General features: G+C 21.5%; 12 protein-coding genes across 12 annotated transcripts; 11 read left to right on the top strand and 1 right to left on the bottom strand.

The window, feature by feature from the left end:
- DICPUDRAFT_154016 (uncharacterized protein) lies at window positions 1–363 on the top strand (the record flags this gene model as incomplete). Its single annotated transcript, XM_003289575.1, has 1 exon — window positions 1–363. A coding segment is annotated over one exon (363 nt), but the record flags the coding sequence as incomplete, so codon positions are not given.
- Window positions 364–743: 380 nt separating this feature from the next.
- On the top strand, window positions 744–1,921 carry DICPUDRAFT_80398 (uncharacterized protein; the record flags this gene model as incomplete). Its single annotated transcript, XM_003289574.1, has 3 exons — window positions 744–927; window positions 1,252–1,331; window positions 1,412–1,921. 3 exons carry the CDS (start codon window positions 744–746, stop codon window positions 1,919–1,921), a joined length of 774 nt encoding a protein of 257 aa, XP_003289622.1.
- A 401-nt stretch (window positions 1,922–2,322) lies between these two features.
- On the top strand, window positions 2,323–2,601 carry DICPUDRAFT_23904 (uncharacterized protein; the record flags this gene model as incomplete). The annotated part of the gene is made up of 1 exon (XM_003289573.1): window positions 2,323–2,601. A coding segment is annotated over one exon (279 nt), but the record flags the coding sequence as incomplete, so codon positions are not given.
- Window positions 2,602–3,379: 778 nt separating this feature from the next.
- DICPUDRAFT_98437 (uncharacterized protein) lies at window positions 3,380–4,422 on the top strand (the record flags this gene model as incomplete). Its single annotated transcript, XM_003289572.1, has 1 exon — window positions 3,380–4,422. The coding sequence occupies one exon, from the start codon at window positions 3,380–3,382 to the stop codon at window positions 4,391–4,393; it is 1,014 nt and encodes a 337-aa protein (XP_003289620.1). The 3' UTR covers window positions 4,394–4,422.
- A 471-nt stretch (window positions 4,423–4,893) lies between these two features.
- Window positions 4,894–5,430, top strand: DICPUDRAFT_80395 (uncharacterized protein; the record flags this gene model as incomplete). Its single annotated transcript, XM_003289571.1, has 2 exons — window positions 4,894–4,982; window positions 5,049–5,430. The coding sequence occupies 2 exons, from the start codon at window positions 4,894–4,896 to the stop codon at window positions 5,428–5,430; spliced, it is 471 nt and encodes a 156-aa protein (XP_003289619.1).
- Window positions 5,431–5,959: 529 nt separating this feature from the next.
- Window positions 5,960–6,904, bottom strand: DICPUDRAFT_19653 (uncharacterized protein; the record flags this gene model as incomplete). Its single annotated transcript, XM_003289555.1, has 1 exon — window positions 5,960–6,904. A coding segment is annotated over one exon (945 nt), but the record flags the coding sequence as incomplete, so codon positions are not given.
- Window positions 6,905–8,155: 1,251 nt separating this feature from the next.
- Window positions 8,156–9,018, top strand: DICPUDRAFT_92339 (uncharacterized protein). The gene has a single exon (XM_003289570.1). It carries the CDS (start codon window positions 8,193–8,195, stop codon window positions 8,838–8,840), a length of 648 nt encoding a protein of 215 aa, XP_003289618.1. The 5' UTR covers window positions 8,156–8,192; the 3' UTR covers window positions 8,841–9,018.
- A 465-nt stretch (window positions 9,019–9,483) lies between these two features.
- DICPUDRAFT_92338 (uncharacterized protein) lies at window positions 9,484–13,816 on the top strand. The gene is made up of 2 exons (XM_003289569.1): window positions 9,484–10,079; window positions 10,386–13,816. Exon 2 carries the CDS (start codon window positions 10,876–10,878, stop codon window positions 13,744–13,746), a length of 2,871 nt encoding a protein of 956 aa, XP_003289617.1. The 5' UTR covers window positions 9,484–10,079; window positions 10,386–10,875; the 3' UTR covers window positions 13,747–13,816.
- A 1,214-nt stretch (window positions 13,817–15,030) lies between these two features.
- On the top strand, window positions 15,031–15,780 carry DICPUDRAFT_94946 (thymidylate kinase). The gene is made up of 3 exons (XM_003289568.1): window positions 15,031–15,279; window positions 15,355–15,571; window positions 15,615–15,780. Exons 1-3 carry the CDS (start codon window positions 15,041–15,043, stop codon window positions 15,735–15,737), a joined length of 579 nt encoding a protein of 192 aa, XP_003289616.1. The 5' UTR covers window positions 15,031–15,040; the 3' UTR covers window positions 15,738–15,780.
- Window positions 15,781–16,434: 654 nt separating this feature from the next.
- Window positions 16,435–17,975, top strand: DICPUDRAFT_18179 (uncharacterized protein; the record flags this gene model as incomplete). The annotated part of the gene is made up of 2 exons (XM_003289567.2): window positions 16,435–16,612; window positions 17,275–17,975. Coding segments are annotated over 2 exons (879 nt in total), but the record flags the coding sequence as incomplete, so codon positions are not given.
- A 1,449-nt stretch (window positions 17,976–19,424) lies between these two features.
- DICPUDRAFT_92335 (uncharacterized protein) lies at window positions 19,425–20,196 on the top strand. The gene has a single exon (XM_003289566.1). The coding sequence runs from the start codon at window positions 19,440–19,442 to the stop codon at window positions 20,172–20,174; it is 735 nt and encodes a 244-aa protein (XP_003289614.1). The 5' UTR covers window positions 19,425–19,439; the 3' UTR covers window positions 20,175–20,196.
- Window positions 20,197–20,356: 160 nt separating this feature from the next.
- DICPUDRAFT_10903 (uncharacterized protein) lies at window positions 20,357–20,863 on the top strand (the record flags this gene model as incomplete). The annotated part of the gene is made up of 1 exon (XM_003289565.1): window positions 20,357–20,863. A coding segment is annotated over one exon (507 nt), but the record flags the coding sequence as incomplete, so codon positions are not given.
- Between the last annotated feature and the right edge of the window lie 114 nt (window positions 20,864–20,977).

The following is a 20,977-nucleotide window of genomic DNA, read 5'->3' as shown; positions in this document are numbered from 1 at the left end:
GATGAACCAGTTGATTTTATATCAAAAGAGAAAGAAATAAAAAAAAAAATAAAAAAAGAAGAAGAAAAGTTTTTAAAAAGAAAAAGAAATGAAGATGATGAATCTAAAGATGAAGAACTAGTTGAGATAAAATTTATCAAATCAAACGAATATATAAGAAAAAATACAAAAAATTTTTTTAAAAATTTCGTTAAAGGTTATCGTGAAGAGGTACAAAATGCCATTGATGGTATGATAATTAATATTTATCATAAAAATAAAAATTGTGGTCATTTAATTTCATTTAAAAGAGAGACTGATACATATTTTGTTTCCATGTCTCATTCAGATAATACCACCGATCTCATATTTAAACCAAAATAAATAAAAATTTTTTTATAAAATATTTAAACTATTTTTTTTTATTTTTTTTATTGTTTTAAAAACATAATATTTATTGTACTACAAGAATATACATCCCAATATAGGTGTATTTTTAAATCAAATAATATTGAGGATATCTAACTATGAAATTAACAAATTAAAAGAGCATATAAAAAATTAATATGTAAAAAAAGACTTTGAAAAATATGAACTGTTTCCTAAAAATACATATTAATTTTTATATGTATTTTTAGGAAACAGTTTATATTTTTCAAAGTCTTTTTTTGCATATTAATTTTTTATATGTAAAAAAAATTTTTTAAGTTTTCATTTTTAATTTTTTTGCGGATCATTATTTTTATTTTTTATTTTGCAATAAAATGTCCATAATAAATGAAAAAATTATTTTTTATAATAATTGTATGGCTGATATAGAGTCAAAAGAAAATTGTTTAATATTAAAAGAGGAGGATATTATAAATGGCCATCTAAAAACTTATAAAAAAGAAGAAGAAAATAAAGTAAATCAAATTGTATTTTATTCATCTTTTAATATGACAAATGGTATTTATAATGTTTGTAAAAAAATATTTTCTGATAGTGATACAATTATCATGATGGTTGATAGTTTTCAAATTAAAAAAATAAATAATAATACAATTTTTATATTTGAAAATTTTAGCAAAACCATTAACGAAGAAAAGCTTGCAAAATTTATAAAAAAACTACAGAAAAATAAATATCCAATTATAATTATTTTAAATCTTTTATATAATACAAAAATTTATTTTAGGGATTATACTTTTTTTAAATTATCAAATAAAGAAGAACTGTTTCAAAATTTTTTAGAAATAGTATTTTTTAAATATAATAAATTTATAATAATAGATAAAGCAACATTAATTGGGTTATACGAAAAATATGAATATTTTCATCAAAATATTTTACAAACTTTTAATGATTTAAAAGTAAAATTTCTTATTTTATTTAAAATAATAATAATAATAATAATAATACAAATTTATTTTTTTCTTTAAAATTTTTATAGGTTCTTATTACTTGTCATTTCTATAACAATAACTATTCATTTTTATCAACATTAAAACATTTATCAATATTCAAGTATGAAAATTTTAATATATTTTCAAATAGATTCAAAATTAAAATTAATAATGATTGTAAAGACCATGATATGGAAAAACTAAAACTTTTTAAAGAGGCAATTAATAAAAAGAATAATTTAAAAATAGAAGAATATAGTGTAGAGGATATTCATTTAAAATTTTCAGAAGTTGTTATTTATAGTTTATTTTACCCAACAATATTAAAAATCCAAAACAAAATAGATAAAGGAAAATTTATGGATAATTTAAAAGAAGAAAAAAAATTTTTTGAAAAAAATGAAAAAATTGATATGGATTTTTTATTATATCAACTACAAGTTTTAATAAAAAATATTGAAAATAAAGAATATATAGCTAATTCCATAAAAGAAAAATATATACAAGAAATCAGAAAAAGTATTGAAAATAAAAATTTTCAATTTTTAGATTGGTAATTATTAATACTACTACTATACAATATTTTTCCCACATTATTAACAAAATGCTAAGTTTCCACGAAAAAAATTTAGATATGGAGGGTTTATTTTTTATAAAACAAAAACCAACGTTTAATAATAAAATTGACATCAAAATTTGAAAAAATATTGATTTTTAAAAAAAATTTTATTTTTTTTAGTTTTTATTTTTTTTTATTTTTTTTTTTTATTTTTTTTTTATAAAGCCGCCATCCATCAAAATGTTAGAAAATAGTTATAAAGTAAAGAAAGTTATTTATACTTTTAAAAAAAATTCTTCTAAACCTATAGCGAGTATAATAAAATACATAATACCACTATCCGCAAAAAAACTTAAATTTGGTAATCAATTTAATCAACCTCTATCAGCCGGTGTAATACCATCCTCTGTAGAAACATTAACATTTGGTAATCAATTTAATCAACCTCTATCAGCCGGTGTAATACCATCCTCTGTAAAAACATTAACATTTGGTTTTAAATTTAATCAACCTCTATCAGCCGGTGTAATACCATCCTCTGTAGAAACATTAATATTTGGTTTTAAATTTAATCAACCTATTTCAGCTGGTGTAATACCATCCTCTGTAAAAACATTAATATTTGGCGATTGGTTTAATCAACCTCTATCACCCAGTGCAATACCACCATCCGTAGAAATATTAGAAGTTGGAGGAAGGTATAAGCAAAGTTTTGATAAAACAGTTGTATATAGATTAGTAGTTAATAAAATTAATAAAACACATTTTTTAGAAAACTAAAAATTAAATTTATTTATGTATTTAAACTGGCATGTTTGATGACTTTTGATCTTTTTCTTTTCTTCATTTTTCTTGTTTTTTTTTTTGTATTGATTTCAACTTCAATTTCACTTGAACTTTCACTTGAACTTTCACTTGAGCTGTCAGATTCGAGGTTATTCTCCGGTTGAATTTCGACACCATTACCATTACCAATTTTTTCATACTTTATTTCATAATTATTTATTTTAATTACATCTTTGTCTTTTAATTCAATTTCTCTTGAAAAAAAGTTAACTAATCTATCATTAATGGATATTTTCTCTTTTCTATAATAAAATGATACATAAGATATATTGGTTTGATAGGTTCCAATTAATAAAATAATTTCTTCGCTGTCGATTGTGTTCAAGCTATATAAATTTTTTTTCTCTTTTTGTGAATCAAAAATTTTATTATTCCCATAAAAATATACTTGTTGGGTTAATAAATTTTTTGTTATTAATTTTTTATTATTGCCCTCTATTTGTGTAATAGAAATCATAATTATTATTATTTTTTTTATTTGTGATGATATAAAAAAAAAATTTAAAAAAAAAAATTTTATAATTTTTAAAAAAAAATTTAAAAAAAAATTTAAAAAAAAATTTAAAAAATATATTTTGTGAATAAAAAAAACAACAATAAGAGATACAAAATGAGTTTAAAAATAAAAACAGAAGAAGGTATTCAAAAAAAAATAAAAACAGAAGAAGGTATTCAAATAAAAATAAAAACAGAAGAAGGTATTCAAAAAAGAAAAATAAAAACAGAAGAAGGTATTCAAAGAAAAATAAAAACAGAAGAAGGTATTCAAAAAAGAAAAAAAACAACAACAACAGAAGATATTCAAAAATGGGTAAATAGAAATAAAACTATACCAAATTCAAGAAATATTGCAAGTTTTTTAGGTGCAGACCGTGAATCTATTGAAACTTTGATATATGAAAATAAATATAGTTTTTATGATGTGAAAATAGGGAAAATAAATTATTATTTTATAAAAAAAAATAATTTTTCAATAATTTCAAGTTTTTTAAAAGAACAACACCAAAAAGGAAATTGTTTATCAAGAGATAGGATGATTGAAAAGCTTAAATACCACTTTTGGCCTTTTAAAAACAAAACCATTAGAAAAACATTAAATGAATGCAAAATTTGTGGTAGACCTGATTTATCAAAATATTTAAAGTCTTTGATAAAACAAGAGCAATCTTTCATTAAAGTTCAACCAAATTTGGTCGATATTAATAACATTTCCGACATAAAATTATTAATAATACCTAAACTAGAAAATAATATTTTTTTTCTTCAAATTATAAATTTTTATACAAAAACTGTAATTTATATTAATTTTTACGAAGAAGACGATCAAGAAATCCCAATAAAAGAAGAAGAAGAAGAAGAAGAAATTCCAACACAAAAATTAACATATATGGACGATAATGAATTTTATCAAAATATAATCGAAAAAACCGGGGTTGTTCAGGTCATTAATATTAATTTTAAATCAACCAAAAAAAAAGACGATACTTTGTTCCTTTTGTGCCATCATTTTGAACATTTATATTTAAATTATAATATTTTTAAAAATTTTTTTTTATATTATGAAACTTATTATGATTTAAATAATTTATATAAAAAATACGAAAAAATAAATAAAATTATTTAATTATTATTATTTTTATTTGTTTTTAAAATAAATATTTTATTATTAAAATAAATATTGTCCCCCAAAAATATTTCTGCTACCTTATTTCTTATAATCTTATTTTCATCAGTGTTATTAATTGTAAAATCTCCTTTGATTTCCACAAAATATTTTGATTCATTTTTATTTTCATAATAATAATAACAAATATTTGAGATAAAATTTAATTTTGATACTATGATTTAAAAAAAAAAAAACAACAGTTAATTTTAATTTGTTAATTAATATAAATCATACTATTATAATTAATACCTGATTCTGCTTGTATATTACCAAATTTTTTTCTATTTGGTTGGTCATATATTTCTAAAATATATTGCATTTTATTTTTGCTCATATATAAAATGATATAAAATTTTTTTTTTAAAATTTTTTTTTTTTTTTTTTTTTTTATTTTTAAAAATTTAAATTTTTTTTTTTTTTTAATTTTTATAAATTTTTTAAATATATAATATATAATAATGATTATGTGGTTAAAAATTTTAGAAATTGATAAACATGGAAAAAAAGATATAAGTTATTATGTACATGAAAAAAAATTTAAGTTTGGGTAATAACTATTTATTTCATATTAGGTTTAATTATATTATTTTTATTAATTATATTATTTTTATAGCATAAATAAAACAGAAAAAAATTATGATGTAAATTTGAATTTTGATAAAACAGGGGGAGGTGAAGTTGAAATATTCAAAAAAGAAGAAAAAGTTTTTTTAAAAAAAAGTGAAATGGAATTTTTTAAAATAAATAACAGTCAACAACAAGAGAATTTAATTGAGCTAAAAGAAAATTGTTTTATTTCATTTTATAATTGTTATTTTGATATTGAAATTACAAAAAAAAATAAAACAAAACAAAAATCTATCTATCAAAAAGATGATGATTTACCCAGGTCAAAAAAACTAAAAAAAGAAGAAAAAGAAGAGGTACCAAAAAAAAATTATTATCTGCCTATTGGAACTTTAAGAAATTGTAATATAAAAATAAATAATAAATAAACTAAGAACGATTTTAAAATTTTTTTTTTTATTTTTAATATTTTTTTATTTTTTTTTTAAATTTTTTTTTTATTTAAATTTTTCTGATAAATAATGGAAATAATAAAAATGAGATATATAAAACTATAGAACCTAAAATAACAATGGCTATAATAATAAAAACTGTTTTATAATAATTTTTTATAAAATTAAAAACTTTTTTGAAAATTTTAATTAATTTTTGAAAGAAATTATCTTCACCATCACCATCACCATCGCCACCACCTTCTTTGTCGGAACCTGATCTCGAACTATTATTTACAAGTAGTTTAATATCAGGGTCACGTAAAATTGTATTTATTTTAACTGGTGATTTATTATTAAAAGAAAACACGTCTTCAATTACCTCAAGTTGAGAAGAATAATAAATTGTAAATGTTGTGAAAGTTTTTGAAATTTCTAGAGTATGAGTAATAATTGTAACATTTGGATTTATGTTTGTTATTGTTACATGGCCTGAGCTACATGTTGATTTAATTTCTAAAGATACTGATGCTTCTGTTAAACAATTTTTGCAACTTTCTAAATATTTTAAATTTCTTACTTCGGGGCACACTTGACTTGTTATTCTAACAGTAGATAAATTTTTTGCATTTGGAATATTTATAACAACAGTTATAGGGCTATGAAAGGTTGGGTAACCATATAATACCCCATCTTCGTCAGCAGAATAATTAATATCACCAATTCTTTGTGGATATTTATTTGAAATTTCTATCTCTCTACAACCAGGTTGTTGAAATGAATATTTTACATTTAATGAATGGCCTTCTTTATTTGGTCTTAGATCATACCATAAACCATGAGCATATTTGATATAGCTAGTGATATGATTTTTAAGATCAGTATCTTTGGTTGCTTGTATGTCACCAATTGCAAATGGTTGAGGCCCACCTCTTTTTGCTACATTTTCGATATCATACCATGTTGAGCCAACTTTTGCCATATATCTACCAAGTAGTGTGTTATCTGGTATTAATGCTCCATCAAACCTATAAGATATTTCTTTTGAACCATCATCAGTGATAGATAATTTTTTTCCATTTAATGTTGCTTCAATTTTATATTTAACATCTACGCCAACAATTTTATAAACTGGGAAAATTGGATCAACAGGCGATATTCCAATTCTATAATATAAACATGCATGATAATCAGGGTTCAAATAGCAACCAACTTGAATATTTTTTGCGGGCATAAAGCATCCACTTTCTCCGGGGTAATATTGTGATAACATTTTATCAGGCATTCTACCATTCCAATTTGTATTGTTAATTTGAAAATCATTACAAACTCCTTTTTTACAACCACCACTTCCATAACATTCTTTATAAGAATTAACAATAGGAACCCAGCAAGAGGTATAATATTGTAATTCTTTTCTAGTTTGAAAATGGTAATCAACAATTTTTATTACTAAATTACCAATAGATTCGCCGTTGTCCATAAGTTGTATACAACCGGTCCAACTATGGGAAAATAATTGGAAAATATAGTTACCAGATATTGAAGATTGTACTGTCCCATTTCCATAGTCAAATTTATCAACAATAATATTATTTGAAAGAATTTCAATTTTATCACAAATTTCAGCATTTCCTACAGAAAATAATATAGAAAAAATTAAAACTAAAATTAAAAAAGATAATTTGAATTTTAAAATTCTATATGATTTTTCTAACTTTTTATAAGCATTAATATATGATGTTTCATCATGATCATTATTATTATCATCATTTTTTTTATTTTTTTCTTTTAATATTTTATAATGTAGACCACGTGGTATATGTGTTGATGAATGATAAAAACTAATTAATTTGATTATAATGCCAATAATTAAAGTTAAAAACAAAAAAATTAAATTATAATTAAAAGCATGTTGTGTGTAATCATTATATATATGATTATTATTATTTGAATCTTGATAATTTATTATTTCTTTTTGTGTACATTTTATAATAGTATTATAATGATGGAAATAACCATATGTAATAAGAATTGAGATATAATTTTGGTGTTCACACACATCATTTAAATTTAAAACGATACTGTTACTATGATATTTCTGTATAAAATCTTTATTTAAAAATTTACAATAATATCTAACTTCTCTTTCAAATTCTTTAAAGAAAAAAAAATTTACGACATTTGATTCTATATATACCGAATAAGGTTTTATATAACCAATTTCAAAATATGCGGGTAAATTATTATTATTATTATTTTCATTTTTTAACCATAAATAATTATATAAAGATTTATTAACAGCGATATCCCTATATCTATCAATACTATAAATCTTTGTTTCATGAGACATATATAACGTTGAATTTTCAGTAGTCTGTATATCTTCATATATTATATTATTATTTAGTTCTGGTACAAAATTATTTTCAGGTTTGGAATCATTTATTATTAAAAAATATTTTTCGAAATGTTCAGGGTGCAAATCATTTGAAAAAATAAATTTTAAAAAAAAAGAAAATATAATTGTTGTAATAAATAATAATCTTTTCATTTTTAACAATTAATAAAAGAAAGATAATAATAAATATTTTTTTTTTAATATTAAAAATTTTTTTTTAAAAATAAAATTTTTTTTTAAAAATAAAATTTTTTTTTTTTTTTTAATATTAAAATTTTTTTTTTTTTTTTTTTTTTTTAATTATATAAATTATTATTAAAACAACAATAATTTTAAATTAATTCTCATTCAATAAAAAATGGTGATAATTTCACTTTCCCTGTCAAAAGAGGCAAAAGTTTTGGAAAAACAACTGGAAGATATTTTTAATCGTTTAAAGGATGATGAAAATTTTAACCATAAGAATTATGCATATGATAAAAAAAACAACACATTGGTTTGTAGGATTACTGGTAAAACTGTCCCACATGACCTTGAAAAAATCTTTGATATTGTAGAAAGTTCATTCAACGAACACCAAAACAAAACTAAAGAAAAAAATATAAAAAAAGAATATAATAATTCAGATACTGTTAAAAAAGTTCAAAAAATAATAAACAAAAAAAATATTAAAATTGAAGATAAATTGGTCGATGAACTTTGTAATCAAATATTATCATCACTATCATCAAATAGAACTGCTCCAATTACTAGAAGTCATAGCAATAAAAAAGATGAAGATGAAGAGGTTGTTGCTAGCAAAAAAGTCACTAAAAAAAATAATACTACTGCCAAAGCAAAAAATAATAATACTGCTATAGCAAAATATAAAAATTTAATGACTGATAAATATTATACAGGGCTTTTTTCTGTTACTTTTGATAAAATAGAGAATATAGATGACACCATTAAAGAATTAAAAGACGAGATGGCATTAATATTAAAAGAGCTATCAGAGAAAAAATAAAAGGAAATAGAAAAATTATTTCTTCAGGTTCATAAAAATAAATTTTAAAAAAAAGAATAATATAAAATTATTATTAAAATAATAAATAATAATAATCTTTTCATTTTTAACAATTCTTATTAGAAAGATTTTTGTTTTTAATAAATTTTTGTTTGATATTTTAAATTTATTTTTATTTAAAATTTATTTTTATTTTAAAATTTTTTTTTTAATATTTTTTTTTTAAAATTTTTTTTTTTTTTTATTATTTCAAAGAGATTTTTTTTTTTTATTTTATAACATAATTTTTTAAAAATTAATTTTTCCCCATACTATAAATTGAGAGTTTTTTTTAAAAATAATTATTTAAAACAACAATAATTTTAATATTGACACAATAAAAAAATGTTACAAATTAAAATTTCACAAGAAGCAAAAAATCATTCAAAACAACTGGAAAATATTTATAATCAATTAATTACTGACGATGCTTATGACCATAAGCATTATCATTTTGATAAAAAAAAAAAAACATTGGTTTGTAAGATTACTGGTAAAACTGTCCCACATGACCTTGAAAATATCATTGATATTGTAGATAGTTCACTCAACGAACAACTAAACAAAATTAAAGAAAAAAATAAAAAAAAAGAATATAATAATTCAGATACTGTTAAAAAAGTTCAAAAAATAATAAACAAAAAAAATATTAAAATTGAAGATAAATTGGTCGATGAACTTTGTAATCAAATATTATCATCACTATCATCAAATAGAACTGCTCCAATTACTAGAAGTCATAGCAATAAAAAAGATGAAGATGAAGAGGTTGTTGCTAGCAAAAAAGTCACTAAAAAAAATAATACTACTGCCAAAGCAAAAAATAATACTACTGCTAAAGCAAAAAATGAAGAGGATGTTGCTAGCAACGATGGGTATTGTAATCTAAAATCACTAAGTACTGGAATAATAAATATTCCATATCAATATAAAACAAAAGATCAAATAAAACAAGAGCAAGAGAATCTTAAAAATTTGCCACCATTAAATGAACATGACAAAATTTATGAGGCTATTTATGATCAGTCTGAACAAATTGAACAATTGGAAACAGAAATTGTAAAAATAAACGTAGAAATTGGACACCTTAGAGAATTATTATCAAACCCTGAAGTGAGGCCAAAATAAAGAAAAGGAAATAGATTTATATTTTCAACTCGCTGAGAAAGAAAAGGAAATAGAAAGATTAAAAACATTTACATATATATATACACCACCCCCATTTACTGAACAAAATGAAAAAATTGCCGAATTAGAATCTGAAAAAAAAACATTAGAATCTCAACTCGCTGATAAAGAAAAGGAAATAGAAACATTAAAAACATTTACACCCCCCCCCCCCCCATATAGACCCCCATTAATGAATAATTTTTTTACCTTTTATCCACAAAATGATAAAGAAAAGGAAATAGAAACATTTACTACTGAACAAAAAGAAAAAATTGCCGAATTAGAATCTCAACTCGCTGACAAAGAAAAGGAAATAGAAAGATTAAAAACATTTACTTATAAACCCCTGTTACCCCCCATATATATACCACCCAAATTTAATGAAATTGCCGAATTAAAATCTCAACTCGCTGATAAAGAAAAGGAAATAGAAACATTAAAAACATCTACACTCCTGAATAATAATTATACATTTAATGAACAAAATGAAAAAATTGAAAAATTACAATTTGAAATCGAAGGAAAAGAAAAAAAAATAGAAACATTAAATGAATATAAAAAAAATAAAAAAAATAAATATAAATCATTAAAAGAAAAATTTTTAGAAATTGAAGATAAATTATCTTCTTTGGAAAATGAAAATAATAGCTTGAAAAAAAACATTAATAAAAATAATGATGATGATGAAAATTTGGATTTCAAAAAATATCTAGAGGATGAAAAAAATAGATTATTAGAAAGCAATAGTAAAATTTCAAAAGAACTTAGTTTTTTTAAAAATAAATCTAAACAATTTGAAGATGAAAATAAACAAAAAAGTGATGAAATGACTGAAAAAATTAATGAAAATACTGAAAAAATTAAAAATTTAACAGATGAAAATATTACATTATCAAAAGAAAAAACTACATATTTTTATAGAATAAATAATTTAGAACAAGAGCTAGATGAAAAAAAAGAAGAAAATACTGAGCTAAAAAAAGAATTAGAAAAAAAAGAAGATGAATTAAAAAATTTAACTACAGAGAAAACTAAATTGGAACAAGTATGTGACGACAATAAAATAAAATATGATATGATAGAAACAGAAAATAAAGAAATTATTGAAACAAAAGAAAATGTAAAACAAATTTTCGAAACAGAAAAAATAAAAATAAAAAATTTTTATATGCAGCAAATTAAAAATAAAGAAAATGAAATTACTGAAAAAGAAGAAGAAATAGAAAGATTATTAAACATTGAAACAAAACTCAAAGAAAGTGTTGAAGATTTAACAAGTGATTTAGAATTAGAAAAAGAAAATAATCAAAAATTAAATAATAAATTGTCAGCAAATGAAACACAATTAAATTATTATAAAAAAAATGGTAATGATGCTAACGAAGCTTTAAAAGAAAAATGTAATCAATTAGAACATTTAAACGAAGAATTAATAAAAGAAAAAAAAAATTTAAATTTATCTATTTTAAAAGCAGAACAAAAAACCAAAGAATTAGAAAATGATATAAAAATTCTAGGTCAAGAAAAAAATGAAGAAATTAGAAAAACTTCTTCTATACAATCAGAATTAGAAAATTTAAAATTACTTAATGAGACAAATAAAAAAGAAATACAAAAACAAAAAGACGCTATAGATCATTCTAAAAATATAATGAATGAAATAAATTCAAAACTTGATGATGAAAATACAAAAAATTCTAGATTAAGTAAAAGCCTTGAAGAAAATAAAAAAAATACAGAGAAATTAACTATTATAATACAAACAAAAGATGGAGAAATAGAATTATTAGATCAACAAATTAAAAAACATAAAATCGATATTAATAAATTAAAAACTGAGGAACAAAAAAAAATTACAGAATTCAATAGCTTAAAATTAGAAATTGAAAATCAAAATGAATTACTTAAAATTAAAGATGACACTATCGAAATATTTAAAAAAGCTGATGGAGAAAATAAAACATCTACTAAAAAATTTGAAAATCAAATTGAAAGTTTAAAAAAAGAAATCATTCAGAATAGTCAAACTCAAATAGAAAACGAAAAAAATATTGAAAATCTTAATAATAAAATTAATAATAATAAAATTCAATATATAGAAGACAAAAAAAAATTAGAAGATAAAATCAAAGAGTTAACTAATTCTTTAGATACAACAAAAAAAGAATTTTCATCTTCAAAACATGCACATCAGAAAGAATTAGCAAATAAAAATGAAAAAATCAAAGAGTTGACTTACTCCGCCAATCAAGTATCAAATAATAACTATTTGGATTTTTATAATAATATGCAGAAAAACAATAATAATAATGATAATAATAATACTATTTATAAAAATTGTATTTATGGAATTATAAATTTATTTTATTATTATATTTTTCAAGAATATAAAAATTTAGAGAATGATACTACAAAAAAATGTGAATTATTTTATAAACATTTTATCGATATTTTAGATAAATATGGAGTTGATGAGAATATTGTAGATTCACTTTTATCCAAATTAAATATAATAATACCAAAGGATACGATGTATATATTTTTTACTTGTATTTCAACTATTGATACATCAATATCAATTTCTTTAACTTTGATACAAATAAACGAAATCAAAAAATATTCAAATTTATATTTAAATAATTATTATATTATCAGTGAAAAAGAATTATATGATTGGTTACAATTTCCAAAAAATAAAACGTTTCAAAAATTGGACTATAAAAAATGTTTGAATGAAAATGGAAATTTATATTTCGAAATTAATGATAAATGTGTTGAATGTGGTGCGAAATGTTTATACAGCGGTGAGAATTGTAGAACTTTTAATTGTGGTTTTTTAACTTGTAATAATTGTATTAATAAATCAAAAAATATTTCTTCAGCACCAAGAAAAATATACACAAAATTATGTTTTCTATGTATTCAAAAATCTACAAAAACTAATAAATGTGTTAATTGTCAAAATTCAATTATAGATAATAATAATAGTGATGAAATAGTTTCAAAGAAAAAGATTTTTTGCTCAAATTGTGAAATAAATGAAGAATTTTTTAAAAATGATACAAATAGCTATGAAGCCATTTATGAAACTAAAAACACAAATTCTAAAAAAAGATCTTTAAGAAATAATGAAGAAAAAAATAAAAGATCTTTAAGAAATGATAAAGAAAATTTAGAAGAAATTAATGAAGTGAGAGGAGAAAAATTTTTAAAAATAGAACCGGCTGGACATAAATATTATTGTGAAGAAAAAAAAATAATTATAAATCAAAAAATACTAGATTTGATACTAAAACAAAACCCAGGTTATCAATTAAATGACCAAAACAATAGTATAAATATTAATATTCATTCAAATCTTTTAAAAACATTCCCAAAACTATTATTAGAAAACTGTGCTGATAATCAGGTATTAAATTTTACTAGGATGGCATGTAAAAAATGTAATACATATGATAATTTAGTATCTTGTATTATGAAATGTGGTAGTGCAAGCTATTGCAAAGCTTGTATCGAAAAAAATTGTCCAAAACCTGAATTACAAAAATTTTTTTTAGAGAAAAAAATTTGTTTTGATTGCCTTGGTAATTCAATTACATATAAAGTTTGTGTTTATTGTAAAAATAATAATAGTTTGGAATTAGATAAAACTAATTTATTTTATTGTTGCAAAAATTGTTCAGAACATAATATATAATTTTAAACTTTTTATTAAAAAAAAAAAAAAAAAAAAAAATAAAAAAAAATATTTTTACTTAAAATCGATCAACATTTTATTTTTATAATAATAGTAATAATAATTTTAGTTTTTATTGAAATGGAAGGTTTAAAAAACTTCTGTTCAATAGAGCATATTGGGATTCTGCAAATAAAACAGCTTGTATCTTTTTTTAAAAAATAAATTTCTATGAATAGTTTATGATGCTTGACCATGAATATCATCAATGTTGATAATAGAGCATATTGGGAAATCTTTTATTTCCAGTTCTTTTATTTGTTCTTGAATTTTATGGTATTGAATTAATTTTTTTTGTTGATTTCTAATTTCATTTTGCATTTTCTGGTTTTTCTGTGTTTGAATACAGAAGCTTTCTTCATTTATAATAATAGAGCATATTGGGATTCTGCAAATAAAGCAGCTTGACCATGAATATCATCATTGATTACAGAAGCTTTCTTCATTTGAAGAACTACACCAGAGTGGAGAAAAGGATGGTAGAAAGGTGTGTTTCAAAGGGTCATGGTGTTGGCTCTGATTATGGTGCGTTGTATTATTTTCGAGTCCCAAAACATTTTTTAATGTCATAAATAGTTACAGGATAGCATCTAGATTTTCCTTTCCAAAGGAATCCCTGAAAGTATACTTATATTTCATTTTCAGCAAGCGTTGTATAATAATTTTTAATTAAGTTAAACTTCATCGATTTTTCATTAATTAAGTTAAACTGTTTGCTCAAAATTTCGATATATTGATTTGAGTGTTCGGCTAAATATTTAATTCTATATTAATATATTGGATTTTAAAATTTCAATAAATATTTAAACCTACTTTTATATACTGTTAATTTTCTTATTTGAATTAGGTTTTTTAGAAGCCAGGGCTTGTTCATACGCAGTTTGTTTTTCTGTGAATTTTAAAATATAGAAATTAGTATAAATTATTACTAATTTTTTTTTTTTTTAATACTTACCACTGTAATAATAATAGTAATAATATTTAATCATTTTTAAATATATATTTTAATGTTATAATTTTTTATCATTGTAACTGATGATTTTTTTTTTTTTAAAAAAAAAAATTTTTTAAAAAAAAAAAATTTTTAAAAAAAATTTTTAAAAAAATTTATATTATTTTTGTAAATATTTTGTAAAAAAATTTATATTATTTTGTAAATATTTTGTAAAAAAATTTATATTATTTTGTAAATATTTTTTATTTTGTAAAAAAATTTTTTAATTTAAATAATGATTTCAATAAGAAGATTAATAGAATGACGAAAAGAGGTTTATTTATTTTATTTGAAGGCGCAGATAGAGTTGGTAAATCAACACAAGTTCAATCCTTAACCAACCATATTTCCAACAGTAGAAATCTTCCAACTAAATCATTAAGATTTCCTGACCGTACAACTCCAATTGGTCAAATTCTTAACCAATATCTTCAAAATTCTACAAATATGGATGATAGAGCATTACATCTTTTATTCTCTTCAAATCGTTGGGAAGCAAAGTTAGTAATCATTTTATTATTATTATTATTAACAATAATAATCATATTAACAATAATATTTCAATTTTTCTTTAGAGATTCAATTTTAGAGTTATTAAATAGTGGTACAAATATTGTTGTAGATAGATATTCATATAGTGGTGTTGCATATACCGCAGCCAAAGGTATTGATGTTGATTGGTGTTATAGTTGTGAATCTGGTTTACCAGAACCAGATATTGTTTTCTATCTTTCAATGTCTACCGAAGATGCCACTAAAAGAGGTGATTACGGTGGTGAGCGTTATGAAAAGGTCCAATTCCAAATGAAAATTAAGCAATGAAGAAAAATTAAAGAGACCATCATGGAAAGTTATCAATGCAAATAGAACAGTTGAAGAAGTTTCAAATGAAATTAACCAAATTTTTGATTTTGAATTTGAATCACTTCAAAAAAAACCAATTGGAACTTTAAAATAAATAACCCCTAAATTGTTGTTATTGATTTCACAATTTAAAATTGATATTTTTTTTTTTTTTTTTAAAATTTAATTTTTTTTTAAAATTTTTTTTAAAATTTTTTTTTTAAAATTTTTTTTTTTTTCCTTTCAAGTTATTTTTTTTACAATTATTTTTTAACACTAATAAAACATCACAGTTTTTTATAATAATGTTCAGGTGTATCGACAAAGAAAAAACTTTCGTTTTTAAAACAAACAATAGTTTTATAGATATACCACCCTGTACCGAGTTTTTAATATTTGATGATGAATTTAATAAAGAAATACCTCAAAACTCACTCCCAGAAGAAATAAAATGGATAGAATTTGGAAAAAATTTTAACAAACCCCTAGATGTTAATGTATTGCCCAAAGAACTGGAAAAAATAGAGTTTGGAGAAAACTTTAACCAACCCATAATGAAAAATGTTATCCCAAGGTACATTTGGTATATTAAAATTGGTAAAAATTTCAGCCAAACATTAGAAAATATACCAGAACTCACAATTCTTGAAATCGACAAGCTTAATCCCAAAAGAGTTTATTTATTAAATAATAATAACAGTAATTCTGGTGAATTTTTTTTATTTCATTTTTTTTTTAAAAGTAATAATATTTTTTCAGAAATCCCGCCATGTACCCACTGTCTAATCTTTGATGATGAATTTAATAAAGAAATACCACAAAACTCACTCCCAGAAGGAATAAATTGTATAGAATTTGGAAAAAATTTTAACAAACCCCTTGGTGTTAATGTATTGCCAAAAGAACTAGTAAATATAGAGTTTGGAGAAAATTTTAACCAACCCATAATGAAAAATGTTATGCCACAGTCCATTAAGTATATTAAAATTGGTAAAAATTTCAGCCAAACATTAGAAAATATACCAAAATTCACAATGATTGTAATCGACAAGCTTAATCCCAAAAGAGATTATTTATTAATTAAAAAGTTTAAATAAAAAAAAAAATTTTTAAATATTTTTGCAATTTCATTTTATTTTTTTATTTTTTTTTTTAAAACAACAATTAAATAATATCATAATTTACATTTATTATTATTGCATTCATATATTTTAATAAAATTTTTTTTTTATAAAAAAAAATGGGTTATATTTTTAAAATTTTTTTTTTTTTTTAAAATTTTTTTTTTTTAAAAATGTGTAAAAATATAAAAAGAAAAATAGAAAATGATAATTTTGATAATAAAAACTATAAAAAAACTAAAATACAGAAAGAGAGTATTCAAAAATATATAGCAGGAATAGATAATACACATTTATTTTCATTAATTTGGAATAATATTTATTTAAAAAAAAAAATTATTTATTATATACAAATTTTCAATTTTATTTATAACTTGAAAAAAATATTTTTTATTATTTGCGAAAATGATGATATAATAAAATTTAATAACTTTGGTCATAAACAATATTTAGACAAAATATTTTATAATATCAATATAACACCAACTTTTTTAAATTTAACAGGTGCTATTACAACTTTGTATTTTGGAGATCAATTTAATAAAAAACTATTTAAAGGTAGTATCCCAAGCAGCGTAACATGTTTAAAATTTGGAAAAATATTTAATAAATCACTTAAAAATATCCTTCCACGTAAATTAAAAGAACTACAACTTGGGAATTACAATCAAGATTTAAGTAGTGTTATACCAAATGGTGTAACTAAATTACATTTAAACAATATAAAAAAAATTAAACCAAATGATATTCCAAATAGGGTCAAAATATTAGAATTTGGTAACCAGTTTAACCAACCTTTAATACCAGGTATTATTCCAAATACTGTTACTAATTTAACATTTGGTTATGATTTTAATCAACCTCTTTTTTTATCAATAGAAAAAAAAATTTTTATTTTTTTTAAAAAACTAATAATAAAAAGTGTAATCCCATATGGTGTTAAAAAAATCATTATTGGTGAAAATTTTAATCAACCTCTTGCTCCAGGTGTATTTCCTAATAGTATTACAAGTCTAACATTTGGTAAAGAATTTAATCAACCTCTTGCTCCAGGTGTATTTCCTAATAGTATTACCAGACTAACATTTGGTGAAAATTTTAATCAACCTCTTGCTCCAGGTGTACTTCCTAAAAGTATTACTAGACTAACATTTGGTGAAAATTTTAATCAACCTTTTGCTCCAGATGTACTTCCTAATAATTTAAAATATCTAAAATTTTCAAAAATTTAATACCTTAAAAAAACTATATTTATATTAAAGAACTAAAATTATAGAAAATAAAAAATTTGTAGTTTTGATAAATTTTTTAAAAATAGTTTATTTATTTTTCAACAAATGTTTTGGAATTTTATTAGTGCTAAAAAAAATTAACAAATAATAATGGGGTTACTTAACAAGGTAAAAATACAAACATCAAAACTACAAATTTTTTTACCGCTTTATTAGTGCTAAAAAAAATTATATAAATTTTAAAAAAATAAATTTTTTTTATTTTTTTTTATTTTTTTTTTTATTTTTTTTTTAATTTAATTAACGAGCCATACAGCGCTGAAAAAAATTATTTTTATTTTTTTTAATTTTTTTTATTAAAAATAATCAAATTTAAAAATGAATAATATTGATTTTTTAACTGTTTTTAGAACCAATCTATTAAAACAAAACAAAACAATTGGAAGCATTATTCTTGCTTATAGTCAAGAAAGTTTAATGGCATTATTTGAAGGAACGGACATTGTTCCAGATGATGTTAAAAAATTAGTCTCAAGAAAAATAAATCAAACGTATCAATACCCTATACAAAAAAGCAATTCGTTTTATGATTTAGAAAACTATAAATTAGAGCATGTTTTCAGATGTTTATATTTCTTAACCAAAACACATCAATATGATCATATAGATCAACTACAACCAAATCGTTTGGAAAAAACAATAAATGGTAAAAAAAAAGAAATTTATAAAATATTATTTAATTACAAAATTATACAAAAAATTCAGGAATTTGAAATGGTAATTGAAAAAATAATGTCGGATAAAATTTATATGGGTTATTGTCATGGTGTTTTTGGCTTGTGGGGGTGGTATGAAGAAGGTTTACCTATTGAAAAAGTCAATAAAAATATAAAAGAAGTCGAAAAAGAAGATGATTTACAAAAAAAGAAAGAAGATGTCGAGGAAGAAGAAGTCGAAAAAGAAGATGTCGAAGAAGAAGAAGTCGAAAAAGAAGATGTCGAGGAAGAAGATGTTGAAGAAAAAGAAATCGAAAAAGAAGTCGAAAAAGAAGATGATTTACAAAAAAAGAAAGTTGTTAAAAAGACTAAACAAAAACTATTTCATGTCACATATTATTGTAATATAAAAATAATATTGGATGAAATTAATTCTATAAAACTTTATAGTGAAAAATCGATTCGAAGCAAATTAAAATATAAAGAAATTCGAGTTTCCAGGGTTGTAGAATCAATAAAAAAATATTTAGAACAAAATTCCTATAAAAAATCAACATCCTATAGAAAACCAAAAAAATCAAGGCTAAATTTTAATTTCTCACCTAATGAATTTGAATCAGAATCAGAATCAAAATCATCTGAAACAGAATCAAAATCATCAGAATCAGAATCAAAATCATCTGAAACAAATTCAATTTTTGAACTTTTAAAGGGTTTAGAATCCAATATATCTGAAATTAACTCCAAGATGACTAAAATCAATTCCGATATATTTGAAATGAAAGAAATTCAAAAAAAACACTCCTTTAAAATTGAACAAATAGAAAAAAATAATAATAATAACTCAAATTCACAAATTTATAACAGTCAGCATGAAGATGATATTTATAATACACCACAAGCCAGTAGCAATGAGGATGAAAATGAAGAATATATTTCAAACAATAATAAACGTTATAGTAGCAATGAGGATGAAAGTGAAGAGTATACTTCAAACAATAATAAACGTTTAAAACAATATCCAAATGAAAGAACAAGTTATAATAGCTTTGAAGAAATTTCAAATAAAAACAAGAATCAACGTTCAGCAACTTCTAGTTCACAAAGCAGAGAAGAGGAAGCCCTGTCACCCCCATCCCCCTCACAATCCAATTCAAACAGCGATAATAATGATGATGATGATGATGAAAGTGGCGCAGATAGTGCTAGAAAAAGATTTTTGCGAACGATGTTAGAAAACGAAAGAGATTACAAAATATGTATATGTTTGGCCAGATCTCAACTAAAAATAACTAATAACTATACTGGCATTTTTCGGGATTTTAAACCCTTTGATGTGGATTGTATTGATGCCAAAAATCCTGGTACCCCTCAAGCTTCTTTCAAATTAAAATATAAAACACATACAGAATTCACACCACCAAGATTTTTTTCAGTTTTTAGTTTTAACAAACTTAGAGCAAAATATAATAAAAATAAATAAATACATAAAAAATAAAAGTTTTAAAAAAAAAAATATTAAAATATCTAAATTAAATTTATTAAATAAATATTTACCCGAAAAAAAAATATTTTTTCAAAAAAAAAAATTTTTTTTAAATTTTTTTTTTTTTTTTTTAAAACTTTTATTTTTAAATTTTAAATAAAATGGAAGAGAATATAGGATTGACACCAAACCAAATAGAGTTTTTAGCAGAAGATACAATTATTACAATAGTGCCCAATTTTAAAATGGAATCATTGATTTTCGTATCAGGCGAATACGGCCCATTCGAACGATCATTACCAGTTAAAGTACCACTATGGCTTGCAGTATCATTAAAAAAAAAGAAAATGTGTAATATAGAAACCCCAAAATGGATGTCATTTGAATATTTAGAACAACAATATATACAAGAGAACAAAGTGACTGAAGGATTCGTCGGCTTACCAGATTATTTTATAGAAATATCAACAATTCTTCTAAAATTATGTCCCGATATCAAAAATGCAGATAAAATTAGAAGTTTAATTCAAGATATTTTAATTAGAAGACAGAACAAACTAAATAGCTCTCTAAAAATTTTAAAAAATAATGAACCAATCAGTACACTGGAGTTTATAAACTTTTCAATAATGGAGATCAATAGGGTTAGACCTTTTTTTGTTAGCGGTATAAATAATTTATATAAAATCCAATCTTTGGATAATAATAATGATATCAATAATAATAATAGAACACAATTAAACAGTCAAACCGCTTCTAGATCGATTTATAGTAATACCATTAACTAAATAAATAATAAT

Source organism: Dictyostelium purpureum (genome assembly GCF_000190715.1).
Source record: "Dictyostelium purpureum unplaced genomic scaffold DICPUscaffold_182, whole genome shotgun sequence".
Classification (NCBI taxonomy): domain Eukaryota; phylum Evosea; class Eumycetozoa; order Dictyosteliales; family Dictyosteliaceae; genus Dictyostelium; species Dictyostelium purpureum.
The sequence above is the reverse complement of the archived record's forward strand: the minus strand, read 5'-3'. Positions and strand labels throughout refer to the sequence as shown.

Bases quoted from the DNA above. Each gene is read 5' to 3' on its own strand.
- DICPUDRAFT_92339 (XM_003289570.1), top strand. From the start codon at position 8,193: ATGGTGATAATTTCACTTTCCCTGTCAAAAGAGGCAAAAGTTTTGGAA.
- DICPUDRAFT_92338 (XM_003289569.1), top strand. From the start codon at position 10,876: ATGACTGAAAAAATTAATGAAAATACTGAAAAAATTAAAAATTTAACA.
- DICPUDRAFT_94946 (XM_003289568.1), top strand. From the start codon at position 15,041: ATGACGAAAAGAGGTTTATTTATTTTATTTGAAGGCGCAGATAGAGTT. The intron at 15,280-15,354 runs GTTAGTAATCAT...ATTTTTCTTTAG, and splicing joins TCAAATCGTTGGGAAGCAAA to AGATTCAATTTTAGAGTTAT. The intron at 15,572-15,614 runs GTCCAATTCCAA...GAAAAATTAAAG, and splicing joins GTGGTGAGCGTTATGAAAAG to AGACCATCATGGAAAGTTAT.
- DICPUDRAFT_92335 (XM_003289566.1), top strand. From the start codon at position 19,440: ATGACTAAAATCAATTCCGATATATTTGAAATGAAAGAAATTCAAAAA.